This window comes from Cnephaeus nilssonii (genome assembly GCF_951640355.1).
Source record: "Cnephaeus nilssonii genome assembly, chromosome: 5".
Classification (NCBI taxonomy): domain Eukaryota; kingdom Metazoa; phylum Chordata; class Mammalia; order Chiroptera; family Vespertilionidae; genus Cnephaeus; species Cnephaeus nilssonii.
Window position 1 is genome coordinate 70,634,424 of NC_137076.1, and position 24,584 is coordinate 70,659,007.

General features: G+C 39.1%; 1 protein-coding gene across 4 annotated transcripts; it reads left to right on the forward strand.

Annotated features, from left to right (window-relative positions):
- The first annotated feature begins 1,032 nt into the window (after window positions 1–1,032).
- CLK4 (CDC like kinase 4) lies at window positions 1,033–24,289 on the forward strand. Of its 4 annotated transcripts, XM_079770724.1 has the most exons (14): window positions 1,033–1,180; window positions 3,161–3,321; window positions 6,812–6,869; window positions 7,953–8,175; window positions 9,300–9,390; window positions 9,797–9,863; window positions 12,815–12,931; window positions 13,022–13,188; window positions 13,624–13,718; window positions 13,968–14,097; window positions 16,681–16,763; window positions 20,837–20,916; window positions 21,559–21,649; window positions 21,738–24,289. In XM_079770724.1, exons 2-14 carry the CDS (start codon window positions 3,198–3,200, stop codon window positions 21,876–21,878), a joined length of 1,467 nt encoding a protein of 488 aa, XP_079626850.1. In that variant the 5' UTR covers window positions 1,033–1,180; window positions 3,161–3,197; the 3' UTR covers window positions 21,879–24,289. The 4 variants fall into 4 exon arrangements, with proteins under 4 accessions (XP_079626850.1, XP_079626851.1, XP_079626852.1 ...); XM_079770725.1 differs by lacking the exon at window positions 6,812–6,869 and having other exon boundaries at window positions 21,738–24,288; XM_079770726.1 differs by lacking the exons at window positions 1,033–1,180; window positions 3,161–3,321 and adding an exon at window positions 4,370–4,385.
- Window positions 24,290–24,584: the final 295 nt, after the last annotated feature.

Genomic DNA, 24,584 nt, shown 5'->3' on the forward strand with positions numbered 1-24,584 from the left:
TGTCTATCATTTTAATTTTTATGCAATCCCAGTAATCCCTCCTCTCACCTGCTTTCCCTATTCCCCCTTTTCAGCCCCCCCCACCCTCCCTAATCTACCACCAATGGATTCCAGGTAACCCGCTTACACCTCCTCTCTTTATTATAATGCATAAAATAAGGTGCAAAACTGCCATTTCTCAGAGCACTTTCTCAATCTGTTGAGATTTTGCTTCTTGACAATTGTGGTCTGTTTGGCTCAAATAAACTCACATAAATTCTCTACAGGTTTGTATGCTTCTTACATTTGACACTACACACTCACAATAGGAACTGTCTGTGGGTTCTTAAAACTGCAAAATACATTCCAGGTAAATCCCTTAATGGATGCTCACTAGCTCTCAGACATTACTCTGCCTTGGTTAAATAAAATCAACCCACAGGGACAATGGGAGGAACTTTGTTAGGCAAACATCCAGCTTCCATACCTGTCCGGAAACGTCCTTTTTTTGTTGTTATTCTGATAAAGAACGCAAGCCTTAAAAAAGATGAGCACCCCTGAGCTTGTTTTCTGAGACATCCTCTTTATTTACCCCAATCCACTTTTAGACTGGAAGCTCCAAAAGGGCTGGACAAGTATCACGTCTAGTGAACTGGCCCCAGCACCACCACAGGGCAGGTTTGTGGACTCCACCTGGGGTTGATGTCCTGGGGTAGGCTGAGGGCCAGCGGCCAAAGTGCGCTGGTGCTGGTCCACTTGAGAGGGAGAGCAGAAAACGGGGCCATGGCTGGCTCAGCCCAGAGGTGCCGCACTCCCCCCAAAAGGAGCAAACACAAGCTACAGGCTTAGGGCAGGGAACAGACTTTTCTTCTCTAGTTGCACCCGGGAATCTCCCTAAACAAAAACATCCTGAGGCGTCGCCTGGGTCTCACCTGGGATCGGGGCGGGAGGGACCCGGGCCGCGCAGCCGCAGTGTGAAGGGCCCGGCCCGCCCATGACGTCACATTCGGGGCGGGGCGGGGAGCGCGCGAGGCTTTGTCACGCAGGCGCGTTTGCGTGGCGGAGGTGGAGCTGGAAGCCGCCTGGGGATTTTAGGAAGACGGCGCTGCCGCCATTTTGCAAGCTTTTTGTCGCAGCGGCTGAGAGATAAGGCGGTGGATTGGCTTCATTGCTCGGCAAAGGGCCTTTTGCTTTAGCAGCGGTAAGGTTTCGGGTGGGGTGTACTGGGCTGAGCGGCATCCCATTCTTTTTAGGTGTCGAAGTCAGGTGTCGGAGAAACGACCGGGTTGGGGCCTCGGCGACTGGGGGTTCCTTCCGGACACAACTTCGCTGGGCTGGCTTTAAAATCGAAGGGTGCGCAGGTGTTATGGTAGATTTAATGTCCTGGGCGGAAAGACCGCGGTTCTGCCACTGACTCTTCCCCGAGGGCCTGTCTGCTCGCCTCGCGGCTCGGGAGGCTCAGGCTCCGCCGAGGAGGCGGAAGCCGGGTCGGGGGACCCTTGGGAAGCCGCCTTTCGGGTTTGTGCTGTCGGAGCTCCAGCTCTTCGGGGCCCGGGTTTTCCAGGATGAAACATTTGTCCCTGTCTGTGAGGGTGCCAAAGGCTGGCCAGGTGCGCCGGAGTGGGGGCCGGGCGACCGAGGAACTGCGAGTCCACGTCCTGGTATTTGTTTAGCTGCGAGGGGCCGAAATGTGGAGAGGTTTGTCCTTCGTGCGGCACTGTTTTTCCGTGGAGCCTACCATTGTTGCCGCAGATCCGCATTTCTGACGCTCTGCATTTTACTTGAACAATACCTTGTGGTTCTAGCACTTGGGATTCTTTATTAATTAGAGGTAGTTTAATAATTCTAGGTAATCTTTCTTTTTTGTGTGACTCGGGAGGCGTCTTACCCATAGAATGTGAGTCCAGGATTCTTCTCTTAACTGACCTGAGAAAATATTTCTGAACGTTAATGGAGGTGGGGAGAGAGGGACACTTTTCTAACAGGAGAATTAAATTTTAAAGTAGTGAACTGGTTTAGAGAAATAAAAATACTTGGTTTTCCTGAGATGCTTCTTTGAATTTTAATATTTGCATATTGATAACTTTGGTTATTTGAGAAGTCTGCCTTGTTAGAGGTGAGCTGGTGGTGGCAGACTGGTGGTGGATGGGAAAAAATTAAAAGCAGATACAAAAGTTTTGCGACCTGCATAATAATGACTATGTCGATCATATGTTGTAATTTTGCTTGATGTTATTTAAGAGAGCGCTTAACCACCTCTGTTTTAAAGAGTTTCTAATGTGGTTAAAATACAGTTTTGGTAATTGAAGGGTCAAAAGATTTAGAGAGCGCAACTCTCGCCATGTTTCAGAAAAAGAAGCTTCCTTGATGGCTCTATACTTTTTTTTCCTCTCGTTAATCCTCAACTGAGGATGTTGTTTCCATTGACTTTTTTTTAGAAAGAGTGGAAGGAAGAGGGGAGAGACAAAGAGTGAGCCTGCAACCAAGGTACATGTGCCCTTGATTGAATCCCGCCACCCTTCAGTCCGAAGGCTGCCTCTCTAAACCACTGAGCCAAACCGGCTAGGGCTATGGCTCTATACTTTTTAACTGAGTCATCTTTATTTAGTATCCCTAAGTGTTTCTCTGACTGAAGCTATTTGTATTGCAGAATTTTGCCAGAGCTGCATGACACTTGTAATAGTATTTCCCTTTTTATTTCATATTGAAAAGGAATCATAGCAATAACTTAATTAGCAGATTGGTACTGATTTACTGTAGTATAATGGTACAAATAAATTAAAACCAAGAATAGTTATTAATTTCTGGCTAGATGCTGTTGAAGGCTCTAAGACTGAACCTTGGTTCTTTTTATATTTTTTAAGTATTATTAGGAAGTGTTAGTTGAAGACAAGCACGAAGCTGAGAATTTTTATCCAGAAGAATTGAAAGAAAATACATTAAGATCTCACAGTGTAATTCATTATTTAGTCCTAGATCTGTATGCATGCCACTTAAAATCATCTGACATACCAATGGAATAGTACCCCATACCTTGGGAAACTGCCTACAAAAGATTTTAGTACCTGTATGACCCCATGTTCTGGGTATTTATATTTAAGTAATATGAATGTATATTATTTTATTTGCTAAACATAATCATATATAACCTCCACAACTCACTTTTTGTTTCCATTAACAGATGCGGCATTCCAAAAGACCTCACTGCCCTCATTGGGATGGTAGAGAGCGCTGGAGCCATGAAAGCTACAGTGGCAGCCACAAACGAAAGAGGAGATCCCACAGTAGTACACAAGAGAACAGACATTGTGAACCACATCACCAGTTTAAAGAATCTGATTGGTAAATTGAACTAGGAGCATTTTAACATTAATAGTTTTAGTGATTTATTATTAACATGTAGTTTTCATCTGTCAATTATTTTATAATTCAATCAAATATTCACAAATTATTGAATGCATATTATATGCTAGACACTATATGTGCTGAGGCTAAAGCTGTGAATAAAACAGTTTTCCTACCCTTATATCTGTGTATGTCTCTCTGGGAATGGTGGGTACAGTTCAGTTCAGGCTGCCAGTAATGTAGGAGGATAAGACACAAAAAGTTGATACTGATAATAGGACACTCAGTGCCTTAAACTTGTATATTATGAGCGATATATGTATGTTAGAGTGCTCCTTTAATGTTCAATGAATGAGGGTCAGGGAGACTATAACTCCAGATTAAAAAACAGCATATACTATTTGGGTATGTTCAAGTACATTGGGGATTTGTCGCTTAGACCCATGGTCGGCAAACTGCGGCTCGCGAGCCACATGTGGCTCTTTGGACCCTTGAGTGTGGCTCTTACACAAAATATCACATGCGGGTGTGCACGTACAGTGCGATTGAAACTTCGTGGCCCATGCGCAGAAGTCGGTTTTTGGCTCTCAAAAGAAATTTCAATCGTTGTACTGTTGATAATTTGGCTCTGTTGACTAATGAGTTTGCCAACCACTGGCTTAGACTATGTTTAACAGATTGTTTTTGTAGATAAGACCAGTAGTGGATATATTTGGGGTTTTTAGAAGTGTGGTTATTATAAAAACCATTCCTTTGTACAGGTAGCAGCCAGTAATTTAGTAAAGGGTCTCAATAAAAATTCCTAATAACGTGTTTTGTTTTAGTGTATTTTTACTGGTGTAAAATTTGGAGGTAATAGAGAATTTAAGGAATTTTAAAGTTCTTAGATGTTTAAAAAAGGCTAGGTGTGTAGAGTTTCTATCATCTTGTCTTCCATTAATTTTCTTTTCTCATTTGTTTTGTTGGTCCTATGTTTTCTCCATGTTTTGTGCAGATGTTCCATTGGGACTGTTTACCAGATTGCTTTCTAAATTAGCCAGCTGGGGTTACTTTAAAAAACAGTATGTAATTTTTTTCCTTCTCTGTCCTAAAACAGACTTGTAATATAGAACAGCGAGCTTGATGGTAGTGCAGTTTGATCATTCTTCATCACACTGTAACACTGTTATTTGGGAGGAAGGGGGTGGCTTATGACAGGATTTCAATGACCTGAGCTAATTAATGTGCAATAGAAAAGTAACTACCCTATTATTAATAAAATACAAAATACTCTGTAAGACTTAACATCATAATAATAATAATAATAATCACTCAGGTTTACTATACATTGTTTACATCGTGATTTCAGTGATAAACTTCATTCATGTTCATAATTAACTACGTAAACATGATACTAAATCCATTTAACCACCAGCTTCTTCGACTTTGGCACTGGAGAGGTCTGGTGGTGATTGCTCTCCATAATCTAGAATATTCTAATAGTCTTTTTGAAGATTAAAATCTTTAAAAGAATGTGTTTTATAAAATCTTTAAAAATGCAGAAAAGTATAAAGAAGGTAACTTGCCATTGTTTGGATATAAATTATTTCTAATTACTTGTTCTTAAAATAATATTTACAAATCATGCCTGATTATTTTCTGAAAATAGATTCTAAGGGACATTTTCAAGTTAAAGGGTATAAACTCTTGCTGCATATTAATGTCTTTTTCTAGAATTTTATCCCAACTTATATTCCTTTCCCTCACCACTTTTGGCTATTTTGAAATGCCAAAAAATGGAATTCTGTGTGATTTTTGTTAATTTCTAGTGAATTTATCCACTGTCATGTTTATTGACTACTTGAACATTATTTTTTGTATTCTTAGCATATTTTTCTACTAAAATGTATTTTTCTTAATGATTTATGAAAACTTACTGCATATCAATTATTTTACCTTTTTTATGTATTGCAAAGTGGCTTTTCTTTCTGATTTGTCTTTTGGCAGTAGCCTTTCAATTGGTATCCCTTTCTACAAATTTAAATCACTCAATTATGCAGTGTGTTAGGAAGAGTGAAGTGGCTGTTGTAAACACCACCTTTATATATTGTGGTAAAAATCCTTAAATGTCTTTCTAACACTGTATCAATGATTCTCAAACTTTAGTGTGAATAAAATCATCTTTGAGTTATGTTTAAAATGAGTATTACAAGATTTAGATTGACTCTGACCTGGGGCCCAGTGATCTTCATTTTTAATAATTCCATTTTTTTTATATTGCTGATAACCCAACCACCCTTTGAGAAACCCTAAATTTTTAAAGTCCTTAGCCTAGCATGCAAGATGTTGGATGGTCTCTTCCCAGTTTATTTATTTGCCTATGTTTCCCTGTGTGAAAATTGCTCGTGCTTGAATTGTCTACTTTTTCCTGAGTAATGCATAGACAAACCCACCTCTCTAAACCATTGTGGCTAGAAGTGCTCTATGAATGTATAAAATGGTAATATGCCATTCTTTCCCCTGTCATTTCTACTTTCCACTTTGTCAAGACCCTGACTTCCCTTTAAGATGTAGCTCTTCTTTTATCATGAAGTCTTCCCTGACCATTTTCAGAAGCTTGAGTGCTTTCCCTTCTCTGACACTCAGCACTCATATGCAGCCTTTCAGCATTTCCTGCATTGTTGTGCTTTATTTTTATGTGAGTAATCTCAAACAGTCCATTTGTTGGCAGGGCTTTTGCCATATATGTATATATTCCCTTCTACAGGACTGTGTGCAAATACAAACAAATGTCAATAGCCTCATTAGTCTTGGCTATTTTGAAGGACTACAGTGGGCATTTAGTGAACATTTTTAGAAATTAAATCTTTTCATCCTGTTCACTCTGTGCAGAGCCTCTATAATTCTTTACACTTCGTGTATATACTCTCTAAGCCTTGGTTGTTACAGATTAAAGAGGTCCTCATCTTTTTAGTTTATCCTCATGGTATTACTTCACCTCATGTTTGTTATTCTATAGATTGTTCATGGATTATGAGCAGGTCTAATTTCATGCATTATTCCAGTTAAAGATTATTCGTGTTTATTTTCTGATAGGAAGATTTTGGACTTTTATGGGAAGGATGCTTTGAAGAGTATAATTTTAGTTTGATCTCTCTCTGATAGGTCCAAGCCAACTGATTAGACCCCTGACCTAGACCCACAGCCTTACCTTAATATCCTGAGTTGTTTTTCCAATGGGGAAAACTTAAGACATTGGGGAAAAGGAAAAGGGGGTTTCTGCATCTCCGCAGCCTGTATGTGATGCCAGTTCTGTTGTGTAGCAGTTTTAGAGATGCCTCTCTTTATTTCTGCCTAAACCAGCCCCCTGAGAAAAGAATAACAGCATATTCTGGGGAAAGCAGAGGGGTTGGTGAGGGCAATCTAGTCAACATCTGTCACTCCGTTGCTTGTCAGGATTATTTTAGCTGATTTGTCTGACTGGGCAGGTGTCCCCTCTCTCCCTCAGTGCTCCATGTGCATCCTCTTGAAGCTTCGCACTCTGTTGAAGAGGACACTCAACCCAGGTAGAGAGGGGGGCGGGAAAGTGGGCCAATTGAATCTATGTCCTTTTCTTTCCATCTTATCAAGGCTACTTAACTGGGATACATTGACTTGCTGAGGTCTATGATCTCTGAAGTTTTGTTTATTCATTGGTGCATTTCTTGGTGAAATAGGGTCCAGATCTTTCATGAGATTTTCAAAGGTATCTGTAGATTCAGAAGTTAACCACTGTGGCACTAAATGAAGCGGTTTTCTATATAGAATTCTTGTGTATTTTACTACAAGCAGACATAATAGGATATTAGAAATGCAAAGAGAGTAGGGTGTTGGGTCTCTTGTAACTCTAGGCAAGCAATTACAAGATCCCTTTCTCATTTGAAGGGGATATACTCTAGATGTCTTTGGCACATGAAGCAATCTTCAAAAGCTACTTTTGTCTATTTCTCAAAGGAATGACAGGAAGCTAGAAATACAAAAAGGAAAGGACATAGGATAGGTGATGTATGTGATAAAATTCGTGCATTTAATCAGAGAACGTGTTCTACAATCCTTGCAAATCATTTTCTTCTAGGGATCTTATTATTTGTAAAATGAAAGGGCTACAGTACATGTAATAAACCACCTTTTATGAAAGAATTCTCTGTGTGCCAGAGATATTTAAAAATCCCATTAAAAGAGAAAGGAATCTTGTATTGCCTGCCTCTAATGGTGTGTGGCTATGTGAGGAAAGAAAGCTTAGTTGCTGATGCATGTCATAAATCTGATGCGGTTTTATAAATTTTTGGTTTTAACTTTCTCCCGAAGGCAAAGGGACACTTATCAAGTAAACACTGAACATAATGGAATGATTTGGCTCAAGCTTTGTTCCTTGATATGAGGTGCTTAACAGCAGTCTATATAATAGAGAAATAGGAACCCATTTGCTTATTGGTTAAAGTAAAATTACTTCTTAAGTTTTATAAGTATAAATTCTAATTCACCAATTTGAATTTTTTTCTTTTATTGAGTTAGCTGTTTAAACCAGGAATTCTTGAGAAAATGTTTTGTTTGAACCACATTACTCTAGAATGAAGAGAATAATTTGAAATCTTCTAATGTGTTTGCAGTCATTATTTAGAAGCAAGATCCTTGAATGAGAGAGATTATCGGGACAGGAGATACATTGATGAATACAGAAATGAGTACTGCGAAAGATACGTTCCTAGGCATTATCACAGAGATGTTGAAAGCAGTTACCGAATCCACTGCAGTAAATCTTCAGTCCGGAGCAGGAGAAGCAGTTCTAAAAGGAAGCATAATAGACACTGTTCAAGTCACCAGTCACATTCGGTATGAGTGATTTTGTTTTTATTTGGGGTGGATATTTATTTGTGTATAAAGCTCTTAATGAGCCAATAAGTTTGGAAAATGTATATAATACTTGAATTATATTGTATATTGTGTTTATATTACTTGAATCCTTAAAGGAAACTTCCAAATGCTCATAACTAATCTGTATTTATTAGTTAGTCCTCATTTGCCCGTATTAATCATTTCATTTCCCATAGACCACATCACAAGTTTCTTGATTTTAATACTAAAAATATTGTTTTTATGTTTTATAATAAAACTTTATGAAATAATGAACCCCATCTTTCATTTTGAATTTTTTTTACTTCATAAGAAACCCCTTTTCTGATACTTAGAAGCAAATATAGAAAGTTGCACAGGTAAATACCAATACCTAAATTATACCCTGTATATTATATAAAATATACCCTGTATATTATAGTCCCAGAGCATACTGCATTATTGTTTGCAACTAGTTCCATTGATGTTCTGAAAATGGGTGCTGAATGGGAAATGTATTTTTAAAAACCTGCCCTTTTTTTTTTTTTAAACACTCCGAGCTGTTTGATCAGTAATCTTTGAAATACTGTTTTCTTCTCCAACTTTTATTCAGTAAAACTAGCTTTGATTAGATTGAACATTTAAATTAACCAGCCATTATTTTTCCCTTTTATTTTAGTTATGTATATTTGAATATATTGCTAAATAATTTCAACTAATCTTGGACATTTTAAAATATTTTTCTGACAAACTAGACATTTCAACTTGCAGCATATGCTATTTTATAGCAAGAGATTAATAGAACATGACATTGCATTCTTTAATTTCAGACTTCAATTAAATCAATATTTTAAAGAGACAATTGTGTTGTTTTTTTCTATTGCCACTTTAAGTATCTTATCTGAAAATCTGTTCCTTGCCATGTTTTTCTTCTGTAACATAAACTGTGCCCTGTGAATTTCTGGGGACTGAATTTGAAATTGCTCCTGCCAACTGTTCGTGGCCTGGTGCTTATCTGAATGCCTGAATATCTCCCCGCTGAATGAATTGCGTATTCTGCCCTGAATTCACTCTGATATATTGATTGGCTGGACGATCTTGGTGCTGCCCACTTGCCGTTCCAGAAGAGCCACCGAAGGAAAAGATCCAGGAGTATAGAGGATGATGAGGAGGGTCACCTGATCTGTCAAAGTGGAGACGTTCTAAGAGCAAGATGTATAGAATATTTTTCAACACTTTTTAAACTTTGCAGACAGAATAATCTTTTTAAGAATAGATTGTCAGCGGGGGGCTAAAGAATTCTTCATTGCTTCTTTGTTTTTTGGTGTTTTTTTTTTTTTTGGTGGGTTTGTTATTTTGTATTTCTTTTCTGTAGTAGTTAAATATTTCTACTCTAAAGTTCCAAAATAATCAGTGAAATTTGAGATTAGATCAAGAAAGATAGCTCTATTTAATTGTCTTTGTAGCAGCTGAAAATAAAATAATTTGAGTGCTGAAACCTTAGTTATGCTTTGATAGAGAATCATTTGAAAATATTCCACACTTAAGCATTCATTGTTTAAATAACTAGATGATTAGTACTCAGGTACTTACACTAACTCTTTCTTCCCCCTCACTTTAGATGAAATCGTGGACACTTTGGGTGAAGGGGCCTTTGGCAAAGTTGTAGAATGCATTGATCATGGCATGTAAGTGGTTTTTTCTTTCTTGTGCATTCTGATACTTTTGGTGAGGAAGGATCCATCATGATGAAGTGATGTTTTGAGTGATAGGTGTTTTCTTGATGTATAAATATTCAAAATTTCTTGAACTATGTGCATGATTTGTTTACCGTGAGTGTGAATTTTGATCAAGAATGCTTACAAATTCTGTGAGATGGGAGTTGATTGATATTAAAGTGCATGTTCAGGTGAAGAGTATTTCCCAGAACTTAGGCCCTTAGTGCTGTGTAAGAAATTCAGAGTGCTTTACTTTACTTTTGAATTTCAGAGATAATAAAGCATATCTAATCTTAGTTCAAAAACCTTGTTCCCAAAGTTTTCATGTTAGAGTTAACTTCTTAAACTATAAAGACCCTAGGGACCCAGTGCATGAATTCGTGCATGCAGGGGGTTGTCCCTCAGTCCGGCCTGCACCCTCTCCAATCTGGGACCCCTCAGGGGATGTCCGACTGTGGGATCAGGCCTAAACACAGTCGGACATCCCTCTCACAATCCAGGACTGCTGGCTCCTAACCGCTCGCCTGCCTGCCTGATTGCCCCGAACCGCTTCTGCCTGCCAGCCTGATTGCCCCCTAACTGCTCCCCTGCTGGCCTGATCGCCCCCAACTGCCCTCCCCTGCCGGCCCAATCGCCCCCAACTGCCCTGGGGGGGTCAGGGGTCCCTCAGCCTTGCCTGTGCCCTGTCACAGTGCGGGAGCCCCTCTATTCATCACCCCAACAATGTAGGCCCCACCCACCCATCCAGAGCTCGATGGATTGCCTAAAGAAGTAGGCTGGAGCCGGGGGAGGCCTGCGGACCCCCGGGCAGGGCCATGGCACGCCCGGCCCACGCATGCACGGAGACCCCTCCCCACCCCCCCACCCCCGCCACAGCCCTGCCCCCATCCCTGACACTGCAAGTCCCCGCCCACCCACACCTGCTGCACACGCAACCTGCTGATCGGTCATTACGTGACAGCGTCCTGACCAATTGCATATGACTATATTTTATTTATATTTATGTTATATTTTCAAATTTTGCCAGCTGATCTACAGACTTCATTCAGATTTTATCAGAATGAAAATCTATTTTCATTAAGACATTGTCCTATTAATGTCTTTTTAAAATTTTTTGAGACTCCAATACTCTTAAGTTATCTAACCAACATAATCCAATCAGTAGTATTTAAAGTTGAGATATATGCCAAACAGGGATACTATCGAAATAATGTTTAATGATTTATTAGCCCTTAGCCAGTTTGGCACCGTGGATAGAGCGTCGGCCTGCGGACTGAAGGGTCCCAGGTTCAATTCCAGCTAAGGGCTCATGCCCGGGTTGCAGGCTTGATCCCCAATAGGGGCGTGCAGCAGGCAGCTGATCAATGATTCTGATCATTGATGTTTCTATCTCTCTTTCCCTCTCCCTTCCTCTCTGAAATCAATAAAAAATATATTTAAAACTAGAGGTCCGGTGCTTGAAAATTGATGCACTGGAGGGGGGTCCCTCAGCCCAACCTGCCCCCTCTCACAGTCCAGGAGCTCTTGGGCGGGAGGCGACACCCCATCACACCTCTGCTGCTGCCACTGCCGGCAGCGCAAGCCTCGGCCGGCCCTGGGTGGCTGGGCAGCCGACATCTGAGGCTTGCTTGCACCTCGGGTGTCGGCTGGGCAGCCACCATTGGAGGCTCACCTGCACCTCGGGCTGGTCCTGGGCAGCTGGGGAGCTGAGAGGACTGGGGGACTCCGGAGGCAGCCACGCGAAGAGGACAGGCCTGGCCTTACCGTGCGCCTGCCATCCCGGCAAAGCTGAGGGAACTGGGCACCACCATCTTGTGGCTGTGGGTGCCGCCATCTTTGAGGGTGGGACAGTCAGCATATTCCCTCCTTATTGGCTGTGGGTGCCGCCATCTTTGCAATGGCATGAGGGTCAATTAGCATATCCCTCTTTATTAGATAAGATAATACGTTTTAATGATTTATCATCCCACAATGTCATTGGGACTTTGTGGAAAGCAGTGAATTGGAAACCATCAGTCTTAGGGAAAGGTTTGTGCCTAGCCACTAGAAATGTTTGCCTCAAAGGTTTTTTATAGTCTAAAGCACATATCTTGATCTAATTAGGGGCACATGGGGTTTTCCTTGCTCTTGTAAATTAGTAGAGCTTGAGTTCTGGCTCATCATCTGGATGATCAGATTTAGAAAAGAGAACAAAAGAAAGTTCAAGATTTGAAAGTTGAAATCCATTCCCTCACATCACTCCTGACTCTGTACTTAAGTTACAGGTGCCCCACTTTGAATCTCACTGCTCTGTACTATAGCTAATTCAGCCTGTTTGCACTAGTGAATGTGATAAACATATTCTTGACTTCATGATTTATTGATGGTGTCTGTTTGGCCAAATGTTCCCTTTCCCTACTAATTCTGACAAATAGGCTCAGGTATATATCACCTCTTCTCTGAAGAAGTCTGAGCTCCCTCCTCCACTCCATTGTACCTCATACCAGGCGCTTCTAACCTTACGATAAGTTGGTCATATCTCTTTTCCTCTGGGCTATTAGGTACACATGGACAAGTCCTGCCTTTTTCATCATTAACACCTATCTGTACATTATCTGGCACAGAGTGAGTCTAGCCTAGTAATGAGCAAATGCTTTAAGGAGTAGCATATTCTATTTGAGGTTTATTGTTTCATTAATGTTTGTATAAAATCTAGGTAAATTTAAAATTCTGAAAACATTAAAATTCATAAGTATTAAGGGAAGCATTGCTCCAATAAAGGGTATTTTGTCAAAATGTTTTAAAAAGATGTTTTATGGAATCTGGTATCGTATTTTAGAAAAATAGTATTAGAATGATACTTAATAAGGTTATGCTTTAGAGGCTGCATGTTTTCATCCTGCTTCTCTACATTTACCATTTTCATAATTTTTTTTTTTAAGGAATGGCATACATGTAGCAGTGAAAATAGTAAAAAATGTAGGTCGATACCGTGAAGCAGCTCGTTCAGAAATCCAAGTATTGGAGCATTTAAATACTACTGACCCCAACAGTGTTTTGTAAGTATAAACTTGAAGTATGATCCATCATGTTATATAAAATAATCAGAATTCTGTGAACTGAATTATTTTTATTTTTATCTATTTTAGCCGATGCGTCCAGATGCTAGAATGGTTTGATCACCATGGTCATGTTTGTATTGTATTTGAATTGCTGGGACTTAGTACCTATGATTTCATTAAAGAAAATAGCTTTCTACCATTTCAAATTGATCACATCAGGCAGATGGCTTATCAGATCTGCCAGTCAATAAATTGTAAGTATACTTGGTAAATCCTTAAACATCAGAATTTTTTAAAAATATTTTTATTGATTTTAGAGAGGAAGGGAGAGGGAAAGAAAGAAAGAAATATCAATGATGAGAATCATTGATCGACTGCCTCCTGCATACCCCCTACTGGGGAGATCAAGCCTGAAACCCAGGCATGTGCCCTTGAATGGAATCGAACCTGGGGGGACCCTTCAGTCCGCAGGCTGACGCTCTATCTACTGAGCCAAACCGGCTAGGGCTAAATACCAGAATTTTAAAGTTTTTGTTACACAAGCAATGTATTAAAACGTGGTCACTAAAACTGCATATTGTTAAGATAAAACCCTTCTTGACCCTGTATCCACTACTCATTCTTCCTTCTCCCCTATACAGATTAAATTTGTAAGTGAAACTTAATAATGTGTTTTTATTCTCTTACAGTTTTGCATCATAATAAGTTAACTCATACAGATCTGAAGCCTGAAAATATTTTATTTGTGAAGTCTGACTATGTAGTCAAATATAATTCTAAAATGGTAAGTTAAAACTTGTTTTAATTTTGGTGGTTCTGTAAAATTAATTTAGCTTGTTGATCATTGAATGAGGAATTTCACTTCTGATGCTTATTCTTATCCTTATATTAAACCCAAAAAGGATATCTTTCTTTGCCTTTCTCATGGGGCTATGTTGAAAATCCAAAAAGATAATGCAAGCCTTTTGTATAGTGCTATAAAAGATTTCATATCTTTATTGACCTTCATGTGTACTCAACTGTCTCTCTCTAGAAACGAGATGAACGCACACTGAAAAACACAGATATCAAAGTTGTTGACTTTGGAAGTGCAACATACGATGATGAACATCATAGTACTTTAGTATCTACACGGCATTACAGAGCTCCAGAGGTCATTTTGGGTCAGTAGACACCAGACTTCCTGATATTGTAATTGAAGAAGAGGGTTTTGTTCTTTAAGCTTTGCCAGGGGGTGGGGTGATGCAATATACAGAAAATGCTTTGCTATTTTCATAAAAAGAATCGAAATTACTGGAAACATTTTTCCTGAGTGGGAAAAATATGATACCATGTGTAAAGACACTTCAGGTGGTAGTTATTTTTGAGCAAGTTAATCCTCTGAGATGATAAGAACAGGCTGTATTGGCTAAGTACATCACAGCAATGTGATTTTGAAGTGATGTGAGTATTTTTGTGTCATCAAAGCATGGTGCTGGTAAAAATGCTAATGGTTTGGCTAGCAGACATCTAAATGTAGGGTGAGGGAAAGTCAAGAGGAAAAGAAAGCAGAGCTAGTCTAAAGGAGAGCTTTGAAAGCCTTTCACATGATAAAGGCTGGAAAATAAAATGAGTTAAGGTGCCGTTTTAAAATAACGGAATTCAGTAAGGGAGCATGCATCAAAATGTAAAAGTTAGAGACCAGGTTATATTAATAGAGCTGGGAATTCAGGGATGTGTTTGGGGGCTTGGAGATTGTGGGGAAAGTTCAGATCAGGTGCTGTGGGGAGATACTTAAATGGAATAAGCTTATTACTTGGCCATAAGTAAGGTCCAACTGAGAGGCCGGATAGTATAATATTTAATTTTAGAGTTCAAAAGGAGGTAACTTCCTGGATTTTATCAACTTAAATTCAGAATTTTCAACGCAAAACAATTGACATTTCTTTGTTATTGGTATGTACAACAGTAGTGTGTCTTACACTTAATGGCCTCCTAGCTTGGATAAAATATAGTAGTTTTCAGTAATAATGATGTTCCAGGTGTGGCCAGGCTAGGGATAGGTGGTATAAATTAGAAATTGTATTATTGACCTTGACAAAAGAGATCACATTGGGAAATTAGAAGGGTCCTCTGTGTGTTTGTGGAGTGTTTATCATGAGGATTAAGGCAGAATTAGGTAGGAGAGGAAGATGTATTCCGGTGCCACAATTGAGGTCAGTTGATCTCAGGTTTGGGGTGTTTAGTAATAAAGTTGAGAGAGATTGGTAAAAGAATGTTGTGGAATTCCAAAGAGTATGAGAACTGACTCATCAAAATGGGATGATTTAGAGCAGTGTGCTACAGTTACACAGTCACCTGGAGTAAAGCTAGACTGAGAGGTAGGAGTGACTGGAGAGAAAAAACTTTCATCTTAAATCCAACCTCTGTTATTTGCAGATATTGTATGGGCCTATAAGTAGAAATCATGCTCCATTATCCATTTGTTCAAGTGATAAGCATTGTCAGGGTTAACAAAAATGACTAAATCATAGTCAAGGCCCTTGAGTGTATTATTTCTTCCTTTACCTTTAAATTCAGTGATGTTACTACAAGTACTTGAAATGCCTTTTAAGGTAGGTTTTATTTATACATTATTGTTTACTAACTATTTGACTTTTAAAGGATTAAAATATCTATATGGCTTATTCTTTTCACCTGCTTTCCAATTAAATATAGACAAGAAGTTTGGGTATTTTATTCTTTCCAAAATAGTATTGCCATTGAGAATCCTGAAGGAGAAAGTATATGTGATCATGTATAGACAGCTTGAAAGTACATATATAGATCCCTCTCTGTGTGAACTTTAAATGACTCTATAATTCTGATTGTAGGTGAAACTACATAAAATATTCATTCGTATATAATTTATGTCAAACTATATTATTTCTTTTAATGGAAGAAGTAAACTCAGTCATCAAGCTTATGATAATTGATAAGGGCTTAATTATATTCAGAGGATAAATATTGAATTATATTTGCACTAATAAAATGTAAAATTTCATAGAACAAGCATGAACTGGTATAATAGTACTCCCATTGCACAAGCAATTCAGAGATGGTGGAATATTTCCACAAATTGGTAGTTATATTTGGGAAATATTTTCTAGTTCCTCTCTTATATTAAATGCCCTTCCTCCAAGTTAAATGCTATAATTTGATATCAGGATATGGAGGACTGTAAAAACATACAGAATAATATTTTATACAAAATTAAAAATGTAGCCTTGGCTGTTGTGGCTTAGTTGGTTGAAGTGTCGTTCCGAGCACTGAAGGATCATGGGTTCAATTCCTGGCAAGGGTACATACCCAGGTTGCGAGTTTGAGCCCGGTCGGTGGCATATGGGAGGCAACTGATTGATATCTCTCACATCGATGTTTCTCTCTCTCTCTCTCTCTCTCTCTCTCTCTCTCTCTCTCTCTCTCTCTCCCCTCCCTCCCTCCCTCCCTCCCTCCCTCTCTCTCTCTCTCCCTATCCCTCTCCCTCCCTCCCTCTCTCTCTCCCTCTCCCCCTCCCTCCCTCCCTCTCTCTCTCTCTCTCTCTCTAATCAATAAAAACATAACTTCAGGTGAGGATTAAAAAATAAAATTCAAAATATAAACCCTGAATTTACTGTCATATTCTCCCAAGGAGTTATTTAAAGAGAGTACTCATTTACAGAAGGATCTAGTAAATTGGCGATTAAAAATTATTACATAATAAAATTTTTGTATTTGTTTTTAAATAGCTTTAGGTTGGTCTCAACCTTGTGATGTCTGGAGCATAGGTTGCATTCTTATTGAATATTACCTTGGTTTCACGGTCTTTCAGGTATGTATTTAATGAATATTGTTAAGTTTTAAAAGCATGTAAAATTTGGCTTCCATGTGAAAAGTTGCCATAATGCCATTCTTAAGATTAAAACTTATATATGCAAAATGGTTATCCTTCTCTAAAACCATAGTTGAATGAAAAACTACTCTTAGTGAATGGTCAGTTCATTTTATATATTACTAGAGGCCCGGTGCACGAAATTCATGCACGGCGGGGAGGGGGGGTAGCGGGGGGTGTTGTCCCTCAGCCCAGCCTGCAGTCTCTCCAATCTGGGACCCCTCAAGGGACCTTCATTTTTTCCTTCAAGAGTGTGGTAGAAAAACCCTAGATTACCTTCTTGGATTCTTATAACCCAAATTACCAAGAACACTGCAATTGGTGGCCTACAGGGAGCTTAACCAATGAGTTGTCAGAAAAGGTATTTACTCTGAAAATGGTTTGGCTCAGTGGATAGACCGTGGGCCTGCAGACTGAAGGGTCCCAGGTTTGATTCCTGTTTAGGGCATGTACCTTGGTTGGAGGCATATCCCCAGTAGGGAGTGTGCAGGAGGCAGCTAATGGATGTTTCTCTCTCATTGATATTTCTGACTGTCTATCCCTCTCCCCTCTTCTCTGTAAAAAAATAAATAAATAAAAAATTTTTTTAAAAAGGTGTATTCTCTGCAGCTCATGCAGCCCCTGGGTTGTGTCCACTGGGCTAGGGGCGTGTCCCTGCCACCCGGTGGTGGCTGCTGGGGTCTCCGCACACCCCAGAGGCCAGCAGCCATCCCCCTGTGGAGGGCGCTAGGCTTGGGGCATGGACACAATCTGCCACTTGGTGCTGGAGCTTGGAAAGCCTCTGGGGCGGGGTGGGAACATCCCCGTCTCCAAATGCCCCAAGGCCAGCAGCCAGCCCCACCATGGGCCCCAGGCTCGAGGCTTGCAGGGACCCTGGGCAGCACACAGCTGTGGCCGCCAGGGTCTTGGGAAACCCAGGAGGCCATCAGCAGCCCCTGGTCCTGGGCGCCTGGCTGGGGACGTGGCCCCAAACCGCTGCTTTGTGCAGGAGCCTTTGCAAGCGGCTTGGGGAGGCCAGCAGCCAGCCTGACCATGGGCCTCAGGCTCGGGGCCTGAGGGACCCTGGGCAGCACACAGCAGTGGCCGCCAGGGTCTTGGCACACCCCAGAGGCCAGCGGCAGCCCCTGGTCCTGGGCGCCTGACTGGGGGCGTGGCCCCAAACCGCTGCTTTGTGCAGGAGCCTTTGCAAGCCGCTGGGGGCAGGGATGTTCCGCCCGCCCGCCAGGTTGGTTGGCACCTACACCCATAGGCTCTGAGTGGCCAGGGGGCGTTCTGGGACCCCTGCCGCTCAGGACCTAAGCATGGGCCTACAGGCTAGGAGCAGCCTGGGTCGGGAGGATGTTTCCTGGACCCAGGCAGCTCAGCGCCCGCATATGCAAATTAACCGCCATCTTGTTCGCTCTGATTGGCTGTGGGCATAGCGGAGGTGCAGTCAATTTGCATGTTTATTATAAGGTAGGGTTGAATTTTTTAACACATGTTCATACTGTCTGATGTTTCCATTTTTTTGTTACATATCATCTTCATAAATTTATATTAGCGCTACTGTAGCCAGTTTTAATTCAGTTCTGGTTGTATTGAGTATCCTATGGCTTTTTTTTTATTATGTATATATGTGTGTGTAACTGATTTCAGACAGGAAGGGAGAGGGAGAGAGAGAAACATCAATGATGAGAGAATTATTGATCAGCTGCCTTCTGCACACTTCACACTGGGGATCAAGCTCAAAACCTAGGCATGTGCACTGATTGGGAATCAAACTATGACCTCCTGGTTCATAGGTCGACGCTCAACCACTGAGCCATTCCAGGCAACAAGGCACTTTTTTATATAAAAGAATTCAGGAACAGTAAGTTTTATTTTATTCCAAGTTGTATTTTATTAAGCATCTGTTACACTCTAGACTTTATAAAGATAAAAGACAGTATCTATTCAAGGAAATCATACAAAAGAGAGACATAAGGAAACTTACAGTATAATGTTGTATTTGCTGTAATGAATTAATGTAGAAAGTATAGTTGGACCCAGGAAAAGGAAACAGTTAAATTTTCTTAGAGAAGGCATCACTAAAGCAGTAGGTAGTTTAAGCCATTGTTAGAGGAAGAGTAGGAATTTGTCAGAACACTAGAGTGTGAGGGTCATGTCAGGAGAAGAAATAGTATTTTTTAAATTATTTTTTTCAATGTTTTTAAACAGGGAGGGAGGGAGAGAGAAACATCAATGACATAGAATCATTGATCCATTGCCTCCTGCACACCCCCTACTGAGGATTGGGCCCACAACTCGGGCATGTGGCCTGATCGGGAATCGAACCATGACCTCCTGGTTCATGGGTCAACACTCAACCACTGAGGCACACCGGCCAGGCAAGAAATAGTATCTTAAATGGGTACTGGTTTAAAGGAACATATTCTTGTCAGGGAAGAATAAATGGTGCATCCGTCTTGCATAAATAGGAAAATGGTGATAGTAGGCAAGGACTGATTGATTCATAATGGATTTGTTCTCCATAAAAAGATAGTTGTTTTATCTTAAAAGTTAGTGGTTTTCAAATGTAGACTGGTCCAAAATGAAAATGATTTTTCAGACTCATGACAGTGGGGTTGCCATTTGGCCTATATTTGGAGATTACTACCAAAAAAGCCCAGGAGGAATAATGTGTCCCTTTTATGAAAACTTGACTTGTTTTAGTTGTGATGTGGTCAGGGTGTTGTGGCGTTCTGTTTTGTGGTTCAGGAAATTCTAGCTCATAATAAGGTTGAAGTTACATCAAATAGCATGAAGAGAAGCTATGAGTTTAGACTTGGGTAGCTATTCAGGGTGTATGTTCACACTGTTTCTGTTTAACCCATAGAGATCCTGTTAAAATTACTCTTGATTTATAGACAAATTTGATATCTAGAATCATGGTTATTAGTTAATTCAAGGAGGTAGTGTCTGGTTTCATGGTAATAAATGATAGGGTCAAGAAAAAGTTAAGCAGAATACATGCTGTCTTTGTAATGAGTTTGTAATTTAAATTACAGAGGTCTTAAGTGAATGCAGATTATTAACATTGGTTTGAGATAAGGTTTATATTTGGATTTCACCCTACAACATACTCTTCAACTAAGGAATTTCATTAAAATATTGAGCTATTGTGTTTATTCCTGTCTTACATTAAGTACGTAATGTTTTGAAAGCAATGTGCCAGGCACAACAGTTGATAGATTTTTAAAAAGCATTACACACAACCTCTGCTTTCAGAACAGGGTTGGCAAACTATATCCTGCCTGATGCCTCCTTTAAAACACAACAAGAAATATGCCACAGAGAGCAGTTGTGACCATCCACACCTAAAATATTTACTATGTGGCCTGTTAACAGGAAAAGTTTGCCAATTTCTGCTCTAGAAACATCCCATTTTAGCTGTGTGACATTTTTCTCTGTTCTACTTCCGACAGAGCTCTGTTAATGTATAGTTTTAAGAATGAGTTTTGACTTGGTTCATAGCTAAACTTCCCTCATTTCTGAGCTCTGTGACTTTGAACTAGTATCTTTACCTCTTTGAAATTCATATTCCCACATATCTAGCTCAGGATTATTGTGAGAATTATTGGGACTATATTTTTATTGCTTGGTATTAGTAAGTGTTAATATGTTGCTATTCATTGGGTAATGGAGGTTAATATTGGTTAAGCGACTGCTTAAATGAGGACACAGTATTTTTTATAATCTTCCCCAGTCATTCCTCAGTTAAAAACAGTGCAAGATTTACAAATAAATAAGAAAACTGATCAATTTTACTTTAAACAAATTATGCCTCTCTGCAGTACATTTCAGAAAGACTTTTATTGGGTTTGCACCAGATAATACAACTCATTTGGTATTGTTCCCTATTTGAAGGAGAGAGTAATGTAAATTGTGTAAACCCTAATTTAGTCCTTTTATGTCAGTACTATTTTCTTATGGTTTTCTTTCTTGTGTATACAAGGAAATGAAAAATGCTAAATTTTTTTCCCTACGTTTTTCAGACTCATGACAGTAAAGAGCACCTGGCAATGATGGAAAGAATATTAGGACCTATACCAACACACATGATTCAGAAAACAAGGTATGCTTTAAGATTAAAGACCTTTGTTGAGTACATGCAATAGCCTATGTTCCAACTACAGAAAAACTCAACTTGGTGGTTACTGCTTTTTCCAAGGATTGCATATTTTGAATTTTTCATAAAGTTTTTAAAAAGTAATGACAGTATTTACCTGTGATCTAGTAAACAAAGTGGTGGTTTTGACACTGAAGATTTCCTCTGCATAATTGTTTTCCTAAGTTTATATACAAATAATAAATAGAGTAATAAAGAGAGCCTGATTTGGAGTCATAGCAATGTTAGAATTCTATACTGGTGCTAAGTCAGCTATATGTCCTTACACAAGGCACTGTAGTGGTTTTCAAACACAGCTGTACCTCAGAAGTCATCCATGGAGTCCTTTAAAGATTTCCAGCCCCACTTCAGATCGAAGGAAATCAGAATTTATAAGAATGGATCCAGAGGCTTCTGTTTTTAAAGCTGGCATTGTTCTCTGTGTACAAGATTATGGAAGTATTCTGTAAGCTGTCTGATACATGATTATTGCTAAGATTTTAAGGAACGTATACATAGAGATGCTTATACTTTCATCTGTCCTGGTGTAGGCAGGGTAAACGTGGATCTTTTGTTATTTTTACTAATCCAGATTTCTTCTACCTATAGAAAACGCAAGTATTTTCACCATAACCAGCTAGATTGGGATGAACATAGTTCTGCTGGTAGATATGTTAGGAGACGCTGCAAACCATTAAAGGTAAAAAAAAAAAAAATGATTTAAAAGTTTAAAAAATGTTTCAGTTATTTATAAATATCTTTCTAAAATAAAAACATTTTTCCCCCAGGAATTTATGCTTTGTCATGATGAAGAACACGAGAAACTGTTTGACCTGGTTCGAAGAATGTTAGAATATGATCCAGTGAAAAGAATTACCTTAGATGAAGCATTGCAGCATCCCTTTTTTGACTTATTAAAAAACAAGTGAAATGGAAATCAGTGGTCTTACTGTATACTTCTCTAGAAGAGATTACTTAAGACTGTGTCTATCAACTCTAAACATTCTAATATTTTTGTAAGCATTAAATTATTTTGTACAGTTAAGTGTAAATACACTATGTTTTGTATCAATAGCATAATTATCTTGTTAAGCAAGTATGGTCTTGATAGTGAATGAAATATAAAAGTTAATTTTCCTTTTTGAGATTAACATTTTTAAAGACCTTTGACTATCTTTTGTGTCCAGTGATAAATGTGATTGATCTTATCTTTTATACATGGAGGCAGACTTTTAAAGTTTTGTGTTTTTTGTTTTTGTTTCTGAGTAAAAGGAAATCTTGACTACTTTATTCTTAATGAATGAATATTCGTTACCTCAAATTCGGAACTTTACTTATTTAAAAGTTTTTCCTGTATTGTTCAACAAGTAATAAGTATTAAGTAATCTGTGTAGCCAGGTATTGGAAATCAGAACCCATAGGAAATGTTTATTCTTGGCATTTTATTGTAAGTATTGTGTTTTGTCTCCGTGGGAGATGTTAGTAGTACTGAACCATCCAGTTTGTCTATCATGACAGGTTTTTTTTAAATATATATTTTATTGATGTTTTACAGAGAGGAAGAGAGAGGAATAGAGAGTTAGAAACATCGATGAGAGAGAAACATCGATCAGCTGCCTCCTGCACAACCCCCACTGGGGATGTGCCCGCAACCAAGGTACATGCCCCTGACCAGAATCGAACCCGGGACCCTTCAGTCCGCAGGCCGACGCTCTATCCACTGAGCCACACCAGCTGGGGCATGACAGGTTTTTAAACCACATACACACTTCCTTTAAGATTAAAGTCTTAACTAGAAAGTCAGCTTGAAAAGTCCTATTTTCCAGTAGCTATTTAGTGAGTCACAAACACAGGAACCGGAATTTTTAATAACTGAGGCACTAGTTTTTAATGCCAAATCTTGAGTCTTAAAAATGTCTCACATCTGTTTCCTTATTAAATGAGGTAAATATTTAAACCTCAGCATATGAGAATTAAGGTTATTATTTAGCAATTTATATTTGTGTTGATCTCTACTAGAGAAAAGGAATGATTTTATTGGAAAACATTTGGAGAAGAAAAGCAGAAATTTCTAGACCCTGATTGGTTGTTTAACATGGTGAACTTTTTGACTATAGGTATTTTTTCTTACTGTTACCCATTTTCACATTAAAATTACATGGTAAACATTATTTAATTTAGTAAAACAAAAACTGTTGGTTCTGTTCAATCTGCCAGATGGAAACATTTTTTTGTTGTAGAATTTATAATTAATTGTTGAGATGCAGGTTGTTTTTTGTTAAAAGTATCCCCATTTTATAAGTGTGCTACAAGAGATTTGAGTTTCACCTGTTTGTATATTTTAAACAAAATGCATGGAATTTTCTTGTATGACAAACCAAACAAACCGGGGCTTGGTTCCCTATATTATTCACAGGGGCATTTGCCAGTATAATAAGGCTGTGTTCTTAAAATTGACTAGGAATTTAAGAAAGCTAAAATAAATTTTACTACAAAATCACTGCATAAATTATGTTTAGGCCTCTGATGCCATCTACATATAATGAATGTAGATGCACTGAATAGTTGCACTGTATTATATGTGATAAGATTTTTTAAAGGAACACTAGATGAAAAGAAAAGATTTTTCCTGAATGTAGCAGTGTTGATACAGGGATTAATAGATGCCTGCCATCCTTTGTTTTCCTGTTCATTGTCATTCTACCAGTGCCCCTGTACTGTCTAAGCTTCTTGTACTATCTAAGCTTGCTGTCTTTTCCCAGCAAGTGCTTCAAGTTCCAAAATTAATGTTCACGCTCTCCATCAGAAATTCGTTTTCTCAGCGTAGCTGATCTTGGCATATAGGAATAAAGAAAATCATCTTTTTCTTCTTCTTCTTTTTTTATTACTCACCCAAGGATATGTTTATTGGTTTGAGAGAAGAGAGAGAAACATCAATCACTTGCCTCCTTGTACACACCCCAACCCGTTATTGAACCTGCAATTTAGGTGTGTGCCCTAACCGGGAAGTGAACCCCATGACCGTTTTGGTATATGGAATGACACTTCAGCCAACTGACGCACCCGGCCAGGCCTTCAGATTGTTTATTACTAATCACTGCTAACCCCTTTTCCCTTCTGAAAAGTACTTACATTCTTCACAAATGGGATTTGCTAATTCTTAGGCCTAATTCCTGGGATTTTAGGAATTAATATGAAACACCAATAAATTAGGTAATATGGAAGAAATGGTTAGTGGTTATTGTGGTACCCCTGGGATCATTATCTGAGTGTCTGCTGCCAGCTCTCCTCCCCCTCTTCTTTGAGCTCAGGTCCCTACTCTTTTTTTATTTATTTATTTATATATATATATATATATATATATATATATATATATATAAAATTGATTTCAGAGAGAGAAACATCGGTGATGAGGATTATTGATATGTGTCTCCTGCACATCCCCTACTGAGGCTGGAGCCCACAGCCTGGGCATGTGCCCTGATTAAGAAACGGTGACCTCCTGGTACATACGTCAATACTCAACCACTGAGCCATGCCAGCCGGGTGGGTCATTTATCTTTAGAGAATTTCCCATATTCAATATTTCATCAGAGTGGTATCCATTCCTCTGTTCCCATTCTGTGATAAGAAGA